The 15014-nt window shown below is 35.6% G+C and overlaps 1 protein-coding gene across 4 annotated transcripts in view; it reads right to left on the bottom strand.

Annotated features, from left to right (window-relative positions):
• Nucleotides 1–13912, bottom strand: part of LOC110323924 (selection and upkeep of intraepithelial T-cells protein 11-like) — a 52002-nt gene extending 38090 nt beyond the window's left edge. For 3 of the 4 annotated variants that reach the window (XM_021201290.1, XM_021201289.1, XM_021201288.1), the window contains exons 1-2: nt 13837–13912; nt 10593–10877 (exon numbers count right to left, since the gene is read on the bottom strand). In XM_021201290.1, the coding sequence (XP_021056949.1) occupies nt 10593–10877; nt 13837–13912 (361 nt within the window). The remainder of the gene's footprint in view (nt 1–10592; nt 10878–13836) is intronic. The other variant, XM_021201291.1, reaches the window with a different exon arrangement.
• Between the last annotated feature and the right edge of the window lie 1102 nt (nt 13913–15014).

Here is a 15014-nt window from a genome sequence, read left to right as displayed (position 1 = left end):
TATCAGGTTTAGGAGTTCTCTGGTGGAATTTTGGGGGTCACTTATGTACACTATCATATCATCTGCAAATGATGATATTTTGACTTCTTCCTTTCCAATTTGTATCCCCTTGATCTCCTTTTGTTGTCTAATTGCTCTGGCTAGGACTTCAAGTACTATATTGAATAGGTAGGGAGAAAGTGGGCAGCCTGGTCTAGTCCCTGATTTTAGTGGGATTGCTTCTAGCTTCTCTCCATTTACTTTGATGTTGGCTACTGCTTTTCTGTAGATTGCTTTTATTTTTTTTATGTATTGGTCTTGAATTCCTGATCTTTCCAAGGCTTTTATCATTAAGGGGTGTTGGATTTTTCCAAATGCTTTCTCAACATCTAACGAGATGATCATGTGTTTTTTGTCTTTGAGTTTGTTTATATAGTGGAATTCATGGATGGCTTTCTGTATATTTAGCCATCCCCACATCCCTGGAATGAAGCCTACTTGGTCATGATGGATGATTTTTTTGATGTGTTCTTGGATTTGGTTTGTGAGAATTTTATTGAGTATTTTTCCATTGATATTCATAAGGGAAACTGGTCTGAAGTTCTCTATCTTTGTTTTGCCATACGTGATTTTGGTATCAGAGTAATTGTGGGTTCATAAAATGAATTGGGTACAATACCGTCTGTTCCTATTTTGTGGAATAATTTGAGAAGAACTGGAATTAGGTCTTCTTTGAAGGTCTAATAGAACTCTGCACTAAACCCATCTGGTCCTGGGCTTTTTTTTTTTTTTTTTTTTTTTTTGGTTGGGAGACTATTCATGACAGGTTGTATTTCTTCAGGTGATATAGGACTGTTTAGGCCATTAATCTGATCCTGATTTAACTTTGTTACCTGGTATCTGTCTAGAAATTTGTCCATTTCATCCAGTTTTTCCAGTTTTGTTGAATATAGCCTTTTGTAGAAGGATCTCATGATTCTTTGGATTTCCTCTGGATCTGTGGTTATGTCTCCCTTTACATTTCTGATTTTGATAATTAGGATGCTGTGCCTGTGCCCTGTAGTGAGTCTGGCTAAGGGTTTATCTATCTTGTTGATTTTCTCAAAGAACAAGCTACTGGTTTGGTTGATTCTTTGAATAGTTCCTTTCGTTTCCATTCGTTTGATTTCACCCCTGAGTTTGATTATTTCCTGCAGTCTACTCATCTTGGGTGAATTGGTTTCCTTTTGTTCTAGAGCTTTTACGTGTGCTGTCAAGGTACTAATGTATGCTCGATCTAGTTTCTTTTTGGAGGCACTCAGAACTATGAGTTTCCTTTTTGAATGCTTTTATTGTGTCCCATAAGTTTGGATATGGTGTGGCTTCATTTTCATTAAACTCTAAAATGTCTTTCATTTCTTTCTTTATTTCTTCCTTGACCAAGGTATCATTGAGGACAGTGTTGTTCAGTTTCCAAGTGAATGTTGGCTTCATATTATTTATGTTGTTATTGAAGATCAGCCTTAGACCATGATGGTCTGATAGGATGCATGGGACATTTTCAATATTTTTTGTATCTTTTCAGACCTGTTTTGTGACCAATTATATGGTCAGTTTTGGAGAAGGCACCATGAGGTGCTGAGAAGAAGGTGTATGCTTTTGTTTTAGGATAAAATGTTGTGTAGATATCTGTTAAATCCATTTGTTTAATAACTTCTGTTAGTGTCCACCTGTCTCTGTTAAGTTTCTGTTTCCAGGATCTGTCCATTGATGAGAGTGGGGTGTTGAAGTCTTCCACTATTATTGTGTGCAGTGCAATGTGTGCTTTGAGCTTTACTAAAGTTTCTTTAATGAATGTGGCTGCCCTTGTATTTGGAGCACAGATATTCAGGATTGAGAGTTCATCCTGGAGCATTTTACTTTTTACGAGTATGAAGTGTCCCTCCTTGTCTTTTTTTGATAACTTTGGGTTGGAAATCAAGTTTATTCGATATTAGAATGGCTACTCCAGCTTGTTTCTTCAGACCATTTGCTTGGAAAATTTCTTTCCAGCCTTTTACTCTGAGGCGGTGTCTGTTTTTTTCCCTGAGTTGAGTTTCTTGTAAGCAGCAAAATGTTGGGTCCTGTTTATGTAGCCAATCTGTTAGTCTATGCCTTTTTATTACAGAATTGAGTCTATTGATATTAAGAGATATTAAGGTAAAATAATTGTTGCTTCCTGTTATTTTTGTTGTTAGAGTTGGCATCCTGTTCTTATGACTGTCTTCTTTTAGGTTTGTTGAAGGATTACTTTGTTGCTTTTTCTAGGGTGTGGTTTCCATAATGTATTGGTGTTTTTCCATTATTACCATTTGAAGGGCTGTATTCATTGAAAGATATTGTGTGAATTTGGTTTTGTCATGGAATGCTTTAATTTCTTCATCTCTGGTAATTGAGAGTTTAGCTGGGTATAGTAGCCTAGCCTGGCATTTGTGTTCTCTTAGGGTGTGTATAACATCTGTCCATGATCTTCTGTGTTTCATAGTCTCTGGTGAGAAGTCTGGAGTAAATCTAATAGGCCTGCCTTTTTATGTTACTTGAACTTTTACCCTTACTGCTTTTAATAGTCTGTCTTCACTTAGTGCATTTGTTGTTCTGATTATTATGTATTGGAAGGAATTTATTTTCTGGTCCAGTCTATTTGGTGTTCTGTAGGCTTCTTGAATGTTCATGGACATCTCTTTCTTTAGGTATGGGAAGTTTTATTCTATATTTTTGTTGAAGATATTTGCTGGCCCTTTAAGTTGATAATCTTCATTCTCATCTACTCCTATTATCCATAGGTTTTGTCTTCTCATTGTGTACTGGATTTCCTGGATGTTTTGAGTTAGAATCTTTTTGTATTTTGCATTTTCTTTGATTGTTGTGTCCATGTTTCCTATGGAATCTTCTGCACCTGAGATTCTCTCTTCCATCTCTAGTATTCTGTTGCTGATGCTTGCATCTATGTTTCCTGATTTCTTTCCTAGGGTTTCTATCTCCAGAGTTGTCTCCCTTTGTGTTTTCTTTATTGTTTCTACTTCCATTTTTAGACCCTGGATGGTTTTGTTTAATTCCATCTCCTGTTTGGTAGCCTTTTCCTGTAAATCTCTAAGGAATTTTTGTGTTTCCACTTTAAAGTCTGTTTACCTGTGATTTCCAGTATTTCCTTCTTAAAGTCCTCCATCATTATCATGAGAAGTGACTTTAAATCCATGTCTTGATTTTCAGGTGTGATGATATATCCAGGACTTGCTACATTGGGAGAGTTTGGTTCTGATGATGCCAAGTAACCTTGGTTTCTGTTGCTTCTGTTCTTACACTTGCCTCCTGCCGTCTGATTAGCTCTAGTGCTTCCTACCCTCAATATATCTGATTGGAGCTTGTCTTTACTATAATCCCAGTTGATTCAGTACTTCTCAGAGTCCAAATTTCTCTGTGATTCTTTGATCGTGGGCTCCTGTGAACCTGAGATTCTGGGTGTGTCTGAGTTCTTGGCAGTCAAGCTCTTCTGAGACACTCAAATACTAGTGTGACCCAGCTCCTGTTATCCTGGGATCCTGTTGTCCTAAGATCCTGGGCGTGTTACAGTGCATGGAAGTGGTGTCTCCTTTGAGGATCATGGAGTTATCTGGTCTGTTTGAAACCAAGGTAAACCTGAACTGATTAAAAGGAACCTGAGCCTCTGGTCAGGAAAGGCTCTGGTGTCCTTCCTGCTGTCACCGGCCCATCACTATTGGATAAGAGCAGATTTGTTCCACTCACCAGTGATCCTAAGATCATGTACACAGTCCTCTAGGGACTGTGGTGGGTGTCTGCTGACTGCTCCCTAGGTGCCCTGGTGATGGTGCAGACCAGAAGGCACTTGTGCCCCTGGTCAGGCCAGTTCTCTGCTACCCTAGTGCTATCTCAGGTCCCGTGTGTGATTGGATTGGAGCAGAAGTTGTGTTCCACTCACCAGTGATCCTAAATTCGGGTGGGCAGTCCTCTAGGGACTGTGGGGGTGTCCCCTGACTCCAGGCCCTAGGTTACCCCAATAATAGTTTTTAAAAAATGCACACTGCTGGACAAGCAGCCAGATGGGATACTGGTGCCTGGGACTTCTGGACAGATCCCAGCCACTAATAAATATCTAAGTGATGCATTCGCCAATGAAACTATTAAGTCTAAAGAGTTTTTGACACAAAACACCCATGAAATATGGGATTCTATGGAAAGATTAAACACAGAATAGTAGGAATAGAAGAAGGAGAAGATTCTTAGCTCAAAGGCCCGAGAAATTATTTTCTACAAAATCTTAGAATAAAAATTTTCTAACTTAAGGAGATGACTACAAACACACAAGAGGGTTACAGAACCTGAAATATATTGAACCAGAAAAGAAAATCCCCCACTACATAGTAATCGAAACACTAAATATACAAATAAAAAAATATTAAAAGCCTCAAGGGAAAAGAGTCAAGTTACTTCTAAAATTAAACCCATCAGAATTACATCTGACTTATCAGCAGAGAGTCTCAAAACTAAAGCACCCTGGAAAATATTTCATAGACTCTAAGAGATCACATATGTATGCCTGGACTACTATGCCTAGCAAAATTTGCAATTACCATATGTAGAAGAAACTGGACATTCCATGACAAAACCAAATTTAAACAGGATATATCCTCAAGTCCAATCCTACAGAAGATACTGGAAAGACAACTCCAATCCACAGATGTTAAATATATTCAACAAAACACATGAAGTAAGTAACTTCACACCAGCAAAACCTAAAATAGGGAGACATACACTCACAGATGCATACATACTACAACTACCAACACCAAAATATCAAGAAGTAATAATCATTGGTCAATAACACCTCCTAGCTTCAATGGACTCAGTAAAAAAGATATGGCTAACAAAAAGGATGCAAAAACAGCATCCATCATTTTTCTGGATACAAAACCACACATCAACATCAAAAATAGACATTACCTCAGTTTTGAGGGTTATGAAAAGATTTTCCAAGCAAGTGCACCCAGGAACCAAGCTTTTGTACCTATTCTAATATCTAATGAAATAAACTTCAACCCAAACTTATCAAAAGAGATGGAGAAGAACATGTTATAGTTATCAAAGAAAAACTCCTTCAAGATGACATTTGAATCGGCATCTATGCCCCAAATGCAAGGATACATGCATTTGTAAAACAAATACTTCTAAAGCTTAAATCACACAGTGATACTCAGACACTGAGAATAGACTTCAGTACCCAAGTCTCATGAATGGGAAGGTCATACAGACAAAGACTAAACACCAAAATATCCTGAGAGTCTGATGTTAACAAGTGTGGAATTATATTCCCCTTGCTATATCTCCTTTTTATCTCAGCAAATGGGATCAAACTTCCTGAAGTACATTTCACAGTACCCCATCTGTATCTGGAACCTGAATATTAATTTTTATATCCAAGCTTATAGCTAATAAGAGAAGAAACATGGCAGTATGTTTCATAGTATAGATTCAAGATGTGAGAATTTTGTGGAAGTGTTCATTCTCAATGGGATGCTAACTATGTCCAACGTGTGAATAGCCACAATTAGGCCAAAAGTAATACTCCAAGCTAAACATAAGCTGGGAAGATATAAAATAGTATCAGAGAAAAATGATAAATCATATTTTATGAAATTGAATAATATATGTACATCATAATATGGGCAAAAACAGAAAGCCAAGACTAGGAAATAGACATACTATATCCGAGAAAGGAACTGTGTTCAAAATAGATGAAAGGTGCTATAAATGAAGTTTATTTTCTAAAATGTGAAAGCAATAGATGTATTTAATTTAAAGAGATTTTTTAATGATCAGTAAGTATATGCAAGGTTGTTAAACATCATCACCCATCACCAAATGTAAACAAAACCTCATTGATATGTTATGAATCAAATGACCTAATAAATATCCAAAACGTATTTCAGCCAAACACAAAAGAGTATACTTTCTTCTTAGCACCTCAAAGATCATTCTCCGTAATTGACTATACACTCAGTTGCAGAATTTCAACAACAACAGCATACAAACTCATGGAAACTTAACTACTTTTTATTGAAAGACTAGTTGGCCAAAGCAGGAGGAGAGAGAGAGAGAGAGAGAGAGAGAGAGAGAGAGAGAGAGAGAGGAAGGAAGGAAGGAAGAAAGAAAAACAGACTCCCTACAATTCAATGAAAATGAACACACAACATATCCAAACTTATGGGACACAATGTAAATAGTGTTAAAAGGAAAGTTTATAGCACTAAATGTCTTCTTGAAGAAATTGTAGAGGTCTCATACTAGCAATTTAATACCTCACCTGAAAGGTATAGAATCAAAAGAAACAAACATAGCAAAGAGGCAAAGAAGGTAGGAAATAAACTGAGGGCTGAAATCAATAAAATAGGAAAAATGCACAATAAAAAGAATAAATGAAACAAAGAGATGGTTCTCTAAGAAAATCAACAAGACAGACAAAACCTTAGCCAAACTAAGTGTTAGATAAAGAATATCCAGATTAACAAAGTTAGGAATGAAAAAGAGGCCATGATAACAGACACCAAAGATATACAAAGAATCATTATTTCATGCTTTATTAACAATTCCTCCACCAAATTGGGAAACCTAAAAGAAACTGATAATTCTCTCAATAGATACCACTTACCAAAGTTAAATCAAGAACAGACAGTATTTAAAAAACAAACAAACAAACAAACCTAACTTCTTAGGAAATGGATACATTAATTAAGTCTCCCAACCAAAACCAGCCCAGGGTCAGACAGGTTTAGCATAGAATTCTACCAGACTTTCAAAGAAGTGGTAATACCAATACTCTTCAAATTATTCCAGAAAATAAAAACTGAAGGAACATTGCTTAATTCAGATTATAATGATACAATCACCCTGTTACCTAGAACAGATAAAGACTCCACAAAGAACAAGAATTTCAGACCTATTATCCTCATCAACATTGTTGCAAAAATATTCAATAAGATACTTGTAAACGGAACCCAAGAACACAGAAAGAAAAAAGATCACCTAATACGATCAAGTAGGCTTCATCTCAGAGATGCAGGGATCATTCAACATATGAAAATCCATCAATGTATTTCACCATATAAACAAACTTAAAGAAAAAATTACAGGACCACCTCATTAGATGCTGAAAAATCCTTTGACAAAATCTAAGACCTCATTATGATAAAAATCTTGGAGATTTTAGCAATAAAATGCACATACATAAATATAACAAAAGAAATACAAAGAAGCCAATAGCCAACATCAAATTAAATCATGAGAAAGTTAAGCAATTTCACTGAAATTAGGGACAAGACAAGACTGTCCATTCTCTCCATATCTATTCAAGATATGACACCTAAAAAAGATAAAGGGAACCCAAATTAGAAAGAAAGAAGCCAAAGTATTACTATTCCCAGATGGTATGGTAGTATACATAAGCGACCACCCAAAATTCTACTGAAGAAATCCTTCAGCTCATAAATATCTTCAGTGAAGTGGTTGGATACAAAGTCAACTAATAAAAAATGAGTAGCTCTCCTATATATAATGGTATCATATTCAAATGATAAATGAGCTGAGGAAGAAATTAGAGAAACACCCTTCACAACAGCTTTAAATAATGTAAAATATTTTGGTATAACTCTAACCAAACATTTGAAAGACCCTTATAGCAAAATAAGAACACCAAGGTCAGAAAGAAATTGAAGTAAATATCAGAAGATGTAAAGGTCTCTCATACTTGTGAATCAATAGGTAGGATTAACATAGCAAAAATGGCCATAATACCAAAAGCAATCTACATATTTAATTCAGTTTCTTTCAAAATTCCAGCACATTTCTTTACAGATCTTGAAACAACAATACTGAAGTACATATGGCAAAACAAAAACCCAGGATAGCTAAAACAGTTCTGCAAAACCAAACCAAACCAAACCAAACCAAACCAAACCAAACCAAACCCAACCCAACCCAACCCAACCCAACCCAACCCAACCCAACCCAACCCTCTGGAGGTATTGAAATCCCTGATTTCAGATTTTAAGCTGTATCACAGAGCAATACTAAGAAAAACCACATGGAATTGGCATAAAATCAGACAGGTTGATCAATGGAATCAAACGAAAGACCTAGAAATAAACTGTCACACATACATACCTACGTTCACTTGATTTTTGAAAAAGAATCCAAAAACGATACAATGGAAAAAAGAAAGCATCTCCAAGAAATAATCATGTACTAAATGGATGTCTGTTTGTAGAAGAATGCAAATATATCTATCTCCTATCACCTGACAAAATTTAAGTCTAATTGGATCAAAGACCTCAACATAAAACCAGAAGAACTAAACCTGATAGAAGAGAAAAATGGAGGCTATCCTTGAATGCATTGGCACAGGAGACAACTTACTGAGCAGACACTAATCAACAATTAATAAATAGGACCTCATGAAACTGAAAAGCTTCTGTAAGGCAAAGGACACTGTTAAGAGGACAAAACAGCAGCCTACACAATGGGAAAATATCTTCAACAGGAGGTGATATCCAAAATATATAAAGAGTTCAAACAACTCCACATCAACAAACCAAACAACCTAATTAAAATGGGGTACAGATCTAAATAGAGAATTCTCAAAAGAGGAGTCTTTAATGACCAAGAAACACTTAAAGAAATGTTCAATATCCTTAGCCATCCATTACAGTCACAAAACCATCAACATACAATTTGTACTGTCGACAAGATGTGCAGAAGTAAAGATACAGCAGAAATTGAGAGCATATCCATCCAAATGACTGGTCCAGTTTGAAACCAATGCCATGAGAGGTAGCCCACCCCTGATACCATTAATGTTATTCTGTTATACTTGCAGAGAGCAGCTTAGTCCAAGCAGCATCAGAGAGGCTTCATCCAGCAATGGATGGAAATAGATCCAGTGACCCACATCCAAACATTAGGCAGAGCTTGAAAGACAGGGAGTAATGACTGTAGGAGCAAGAGGGGTCAAGGACACCATAGGAAAATCTACAGAATCAACTACCCTGGGCCCAAAGGGACCTACTGAGGAACCACCTACTAGGGATCATTTATGAGATTGACATAGGCCCTCTGAATGAATATATGTGATAGTTGTGCTACTTGATCTCTGTGTGGGACTCCTAATGATGGGAATAGGGGCTATCTTAGATTCTGCTGACTGCCTTTGGGACCTTTTGCCCTTACTGGGCTGGCTCTTCTGGCTTTAATAAAAGAAGATGAGCCTAGCATTACTTCAACTTGATATGACCCATGGGAGGCTTCCCCTTTTCTGAAGAGTAAGTGAGGAGAAGTGGATGGAGGAGTTCTAGAGGGGAAAGGACTGGGAAGAGAGAAGAGGGATGAAATTGTGATTGGGATATAAAGTAAATTAATTAACTAATTAAAAATGTTAATAGGAATGTCTTATTTTGGCTTATGATTTTAGACAGCTAATCCCAAAGTTGCTCAGTTACTTTGTTTTTGGGCCACTGTTGAGTTAAACAGAATGTAGAGTAAAGAAGTATGTATCAAGCTACTAGGTCAGAGCTTGAGTATATTGCTCTGAGACATAGAGAACATCAAAATGAATTTTTTTCTTCAATACTGGCCAGCCATGCAAGAGGAGTTACTATCACTTCAAATCTCCCCTTCCCCAACACACATTGAACTTAAGGTTTATGAGAACTCCAGCATATCCTATGATAAGGATCACAATTCTATCACAGTCTACCAGGGTTTCTTAGGTCGAGAGTTTGTTTTTATGTTTTCATTCTATTATCTGGCATGGGTCTGGAGGCTGTTTCCTGCTTCTCTCTGTGTGGTCATCCTTCTTCTATACATTTAAGCTGTCCTTTCATGCTTCCTGGTGCTTTCCTCTATCTTTGTATTTAGAATGTGACCTTTCCCTTGGTACCTTGACTCCTCTTATCCACAAAGACACATACAGAAAAATGCTAATCTTCATTTTACTCCAGAAGTTATACATGATGTTTTTCAGTTGAGACAAAACAATAATTTTAAAGGGAAAATAATATTCAAGGATCCAAATCTAGAAATAGTTTACATGTAAATCATATAACTTTTGAATCCTTAACCTACAACACAGATTGAGAGCTTATTGTCCAATTATTTCAATACCTTCTTTAAGATTTATTTTCTATGTATATGTATGTACATGTGTGGAAGTGAGCGTCTGTGAATATATGTAAACACATACATGCAGGGGCATATAAAGTCCAGAAAAGGACACTGGATTTGCTAAGGCTGGAATCACAGATGATAGTGAGCCATCTAGTAGGGATGCTAGGAACCAAACTGATCATCAAAGAGAACCAGTGTTCTTAACTTCTGAGCCTCCTCTCCAGCCTCAGTGTCTTTCTTTAAAATATTCTCCATAGCATCCAATAATTTTCTGATTTTTAGCAATTCAAATAGTGCAGCTCTATAGCAATTTGTCGCATGTAATGTAATTTCACATTTATTATTTCACTCAAGTCTCTCCTTAATTTGACTCCATGACCAAAATAATTAATCTTTGATAGAACCAAGTCATAAAAGCTTACCTGATAGGACAACACTTCTCGTTTTCTCCTGATTAGTAGTTTTATTGTAAATGGAGCAAGTAATAGGACCTTCTGCTCTGTTCTTCAAAAGAATGGTGCTCTTCAAACACAATAACCCAGCTCTATCCTGAGAGTCAAATGTGGTTGAGGGTGGAATTATATTCCCCTTGCTGTCTCTCCATGTCATCTTAGCAGGTGGGAACAAACTTTCTGCAGTACACTCCACCAGTACCCCTTCTTCTGTATCTGGAATCTGGGTGTTAATCTGTATATCCAAGCTCATTACTTGGAAGAGGAGAAAGATATCATTATGATTCAGCATGAAATCAAGAGTTGAGAAGCTTGTGAAAGTGCTTATTCCCAATGGTGTGCTACTTGTGTTTCGTTGGGAGTATGGATAGCCACAATTAAGACAAAAGAAACACTCCAAGTCAAACACAGGCTGGGAAAACATAAAAATATAATCAGAGAAAAATGATAAATTATACTTCATATAATTTAGTAAATTATGTACATTAGAATATGAGCAAAAAGAGAAAACTACAAACTAGAAGATATCTATACTATACTTGAGAAAAGTAAACTGTGTTCAAAATAGATGAAAGGCCCTAGAAAAAAATATATTTTCTAAAATGCGAGAACACTAGAAGATGTGTTTAATTTAAAGAGCTATCATAATGATATCAATAAGAATATTCAAGGTTCAAGTTCATGACCCATCAGGGAAATCCAAAACATAACCTCACTGAGACATACTTGAGAACAACCCAGAAAATTTTAGTAAATGTTTACATATTTTAAAAATATTAATGGCAGCAATAGTCATAATAGTCTCCAAACTCAAAGTAATAAAAATAATACACACAAATACTAATACTGAAAAATGAAGAATAAACAAACTCCTATCATAAATTAATAATGGTAAGAAATATTGGCCATTACAGAGATTGTTATAAATAGAATAATATAGTAATGTTTGTGATTAATCTATGGCAACAGAATTTAGAAGTTTGGTCAATTTGATAATAAGAGCATGATATTGACTGGGAAAGATTAAAACAAGACTTTGAGTTGCTAAAAATATTCAGTATATAGAGCTAAAATATGAATTCATGAATGTTCCTACAAGCAAAAATTCACTAAGTTGTATACTTTATATACTTTACTGTGTGTTACACATATCTCAATTCAAAAAGAAAAACAATTCCAAGACAGAAACAAATTTCCATCTCTGCAGTATTTTGGCATTTACATCACCACATCTTGATTATAGTTATTAAAACAATTTCTTTTGAAGGTAAGACTAATATGTAAGTAGCAAATATATTTTTAAAAATGATTAATTTCTTAACACATATATTTAGCATTCATATTCATCATTGTTGCCAAAACTCTAAGTGATGTATTAATGAAGAATTATGTAAAAACTGCAACATCTTCTCTACTGGAGACAAAACCAAAAGGTGGATAAACTGTAAAATCACTTCCCAAAATTAATTAAAACTCCAACAAAATAAGCCGCTGGAGGATCAAAACAGGGAAACAACTAGGTGCAGAGAGATGCTCAATGTGTCTGCTTCTGTAAAATTTACTTATTGTGGGAAGGAAGTAACTATTTTCTTTCCTTTAAATAATTTAAGATAATAATTGATATTCAGAATTCTCAGCCCAAGAGGGTGAAGATGAAAGTGGATCAACTCCATCTCATTTGGGGTTAATATAATTACAGAGAAAAGGAACTAGTGAGCAGTTTTTATTTATATCTTCAGATGGAAATGAAGTCATTACCCCCTTGTCAAAGAAATATCTCTTTCTAGCAAAAAGAGGCATCCTGGAAACTATGGCTTGATACAATGTAGAGATCAAAGGACTTTGGGAAATCCAACCCAATAGGTACAACATATTATAACTTTTGCATCTGTGGCTTGGAGAACATAGTGGAAGAGAGGGTGGAAAAATTGTAAGAGCCTGAATACAGGAGGTCTGCACTGAGACAGTCTGACCTAGAAATGTCTGAATAACCAAGTCTGAAACAATGGAAACATCAACAGACATATTAGCATAGAAGGAGAAAATTTTTGCGGGATCTTGCATGAGCCAACGGACTACAAGTAACTAATGATTGCTGGCAGAAGGATCCACTTAATGGTTGTTCATTGCAGAATGGTCAGCCCTGACACCATACACATATACACAACATAAGCTCAACAGATTGTATTTATATGTGTGTACATACATATATATGACTGTATGATGCCTGATTACATGATTGTATTACAACAATAATTTAAGAAAAAGAAACTACCAACTTGAAATTGGGGGTAGGGCATAAGAGGAATTGGAGGTAGGATGCATGGGGGGGCAGAATCAGACAATGTGATACAAGTCTACTGTAATTAAGACTATATTATAGATATATTAAAATTGTAACTGTGTTATTCCCTCCTTTTCTTATCCCCTTCAACCTCCCCTTGCTCTCTCTTAAATTCATAGCCTCTTTTTTAAAATTATTGTTGCAAATATATTTTTTGTTTTATTTTAGTTTGTTTGTTCTTGATACAGGATTTATTATATAGTCCTAATTGGCCTGAAACTCCTGATATATATTAAGCAAGCTTTTAAGTCACAAAAACTCACTTGTCTTTGCCCCCCAAGTGTTAGGGTTAAAGGCTGCTTCTTTACTTGTTTGACAATTTTCTTTGCTGAACATAAACGTTTTTCTTCATGAAGTCCCATTTGCATGTTGTTGGCCTTATTTCCTGTGCTATAGGGTGATTAATTCTACAAAATTCAGTTTTGCTTCTACACAAAATAAAAAATATTCAAATATGACACAGATATTGCAAATATGATCTTACAGCAGCTGCAGCAACTTGCACTGGGCCTTCTTAAGACTGAGCCTGCCTTTATCATTCAGGGAATTACACATGGGATGCTACCCCTTCCTGTTGAACTATTGGTGGATTTTAAGGCAGAGATAATCATTGTCTTCTGTGAGTCCACCATGCCACAGCAGATAATCCAAAACCTGTGGCCACACAGACAGTCCTGGTTAAAAAGCAATGGGTTTTAAAACAAAGCTAGAAGCATAAATGTGGGAAGGGGACATGCTGGGAGGTGAGGATAAGAGTGGAAGGGGAATAAAAAAGAGTATTGGAGACAAGTAGTCATAATGCCTTATAAGCATGTATGAAACTGTCCAAGGACAAATTTCATCAAAAAAAAAGTGGGAGTATGCCTCTACCTTGGGTGAGTTCTGTGATCTTTAGGAGAATGAAGACCATGAAGAATCCAGGTAAACAGGAAGCTGAAGGCTCCATCACACCTGAAAAATTAAGTTGAAATGTGGTAACAAAATTAGGTCAGTAAGAACTCTGACAACACTGAAAATAGCATGATGAGGCCATTCTTAAATCTTACCTTTTGAGAAAATTTCCCCTTGCAAGGAATAGTATTAATGACTGGTGCTACTCCTCTGAGGTGATAACTTCTAGTGTCCGGTTTTTTTTTGTAATTGGCTTTGTGCCTTCAAGAGATTAACTTCACTGAAGGAAGTATTATTCATCCATAAAGAAGAATGAAATCCTGTCATTTTCAGAAAAACTGGAGCATATTATATTTTGTAAAACAAGTTAGACACAGAAGAACTAATTTCATTGTGCATTTGTGGAACCAAAAAATATGTAACCTAGTCAATTACTTCAGAACAAAGTCAATCTAAATAGTTTCTTCACAGAATCAGAGACAAAAAGTCAACATTTTACACCATACATATATACAACCAGTACAAATCTATAATATGAATGTGAATGATTAAGACTATAGACATGCTAGATTGTTTTATGATATGTTTAATGAAATTAGAACATGAACAAGTGTATTAAACAATGAAAAAATACCAAAATCAAATGTTCAGTACAATTCAATTAATGTATTCATTTTATTTTTCTTTATTCAGGTATTATTAATATATACAGTAATGGTATTGATATTCAATGCAATTTTGATATATTATAATATTGTGAAATAATTTCTATAGCCTAATTATTAAGATATGTATCAGATACCAATGGTTTGTGCTGTAAAATCAAGAATTGACAAATGGGACCTCATAAAATTGCAAAGCTTCTGTAAGGCAAAAGACTTTGTCAACAAGACAAAAAGGCCACCAACAGATTGGGAAAGGATTTTTACCAATCCTAAATCTGATAGAGAACTATTATCCAATATATACAAAGAGCTCAAGAAGCTGGACTCCAGAAATTCAAAAAACCCCATTAAAAATGGGGTACAGAGCTAAATAAATAATTCTCAACTGAGGAATATCGAATGGCTGATAAACACCTGAAAAATGTTCAACATCCTTAATCATCAGGGAAATACAAATCAAAACAACCCTGAGATTCCATCTCACACCAGTCA

This window comes from Mus pahari, chromosome 6 (genome assembly GCF_900095145.1).
Source record: "Mus pahari chromosome 6, PAHARI_EIJ_v1.1, whole genome shotgun sequence".
Lineage (NCBI taxonomy): Eukaryota > Metazoa > Chordata > Mammalia > Rodentia > Muridae > Mus > Mus pahari.
Note: the sequence above shows the minus strand (reverse complement) of the source record. Positions and strands in the feature narration are given on the sequence as shown.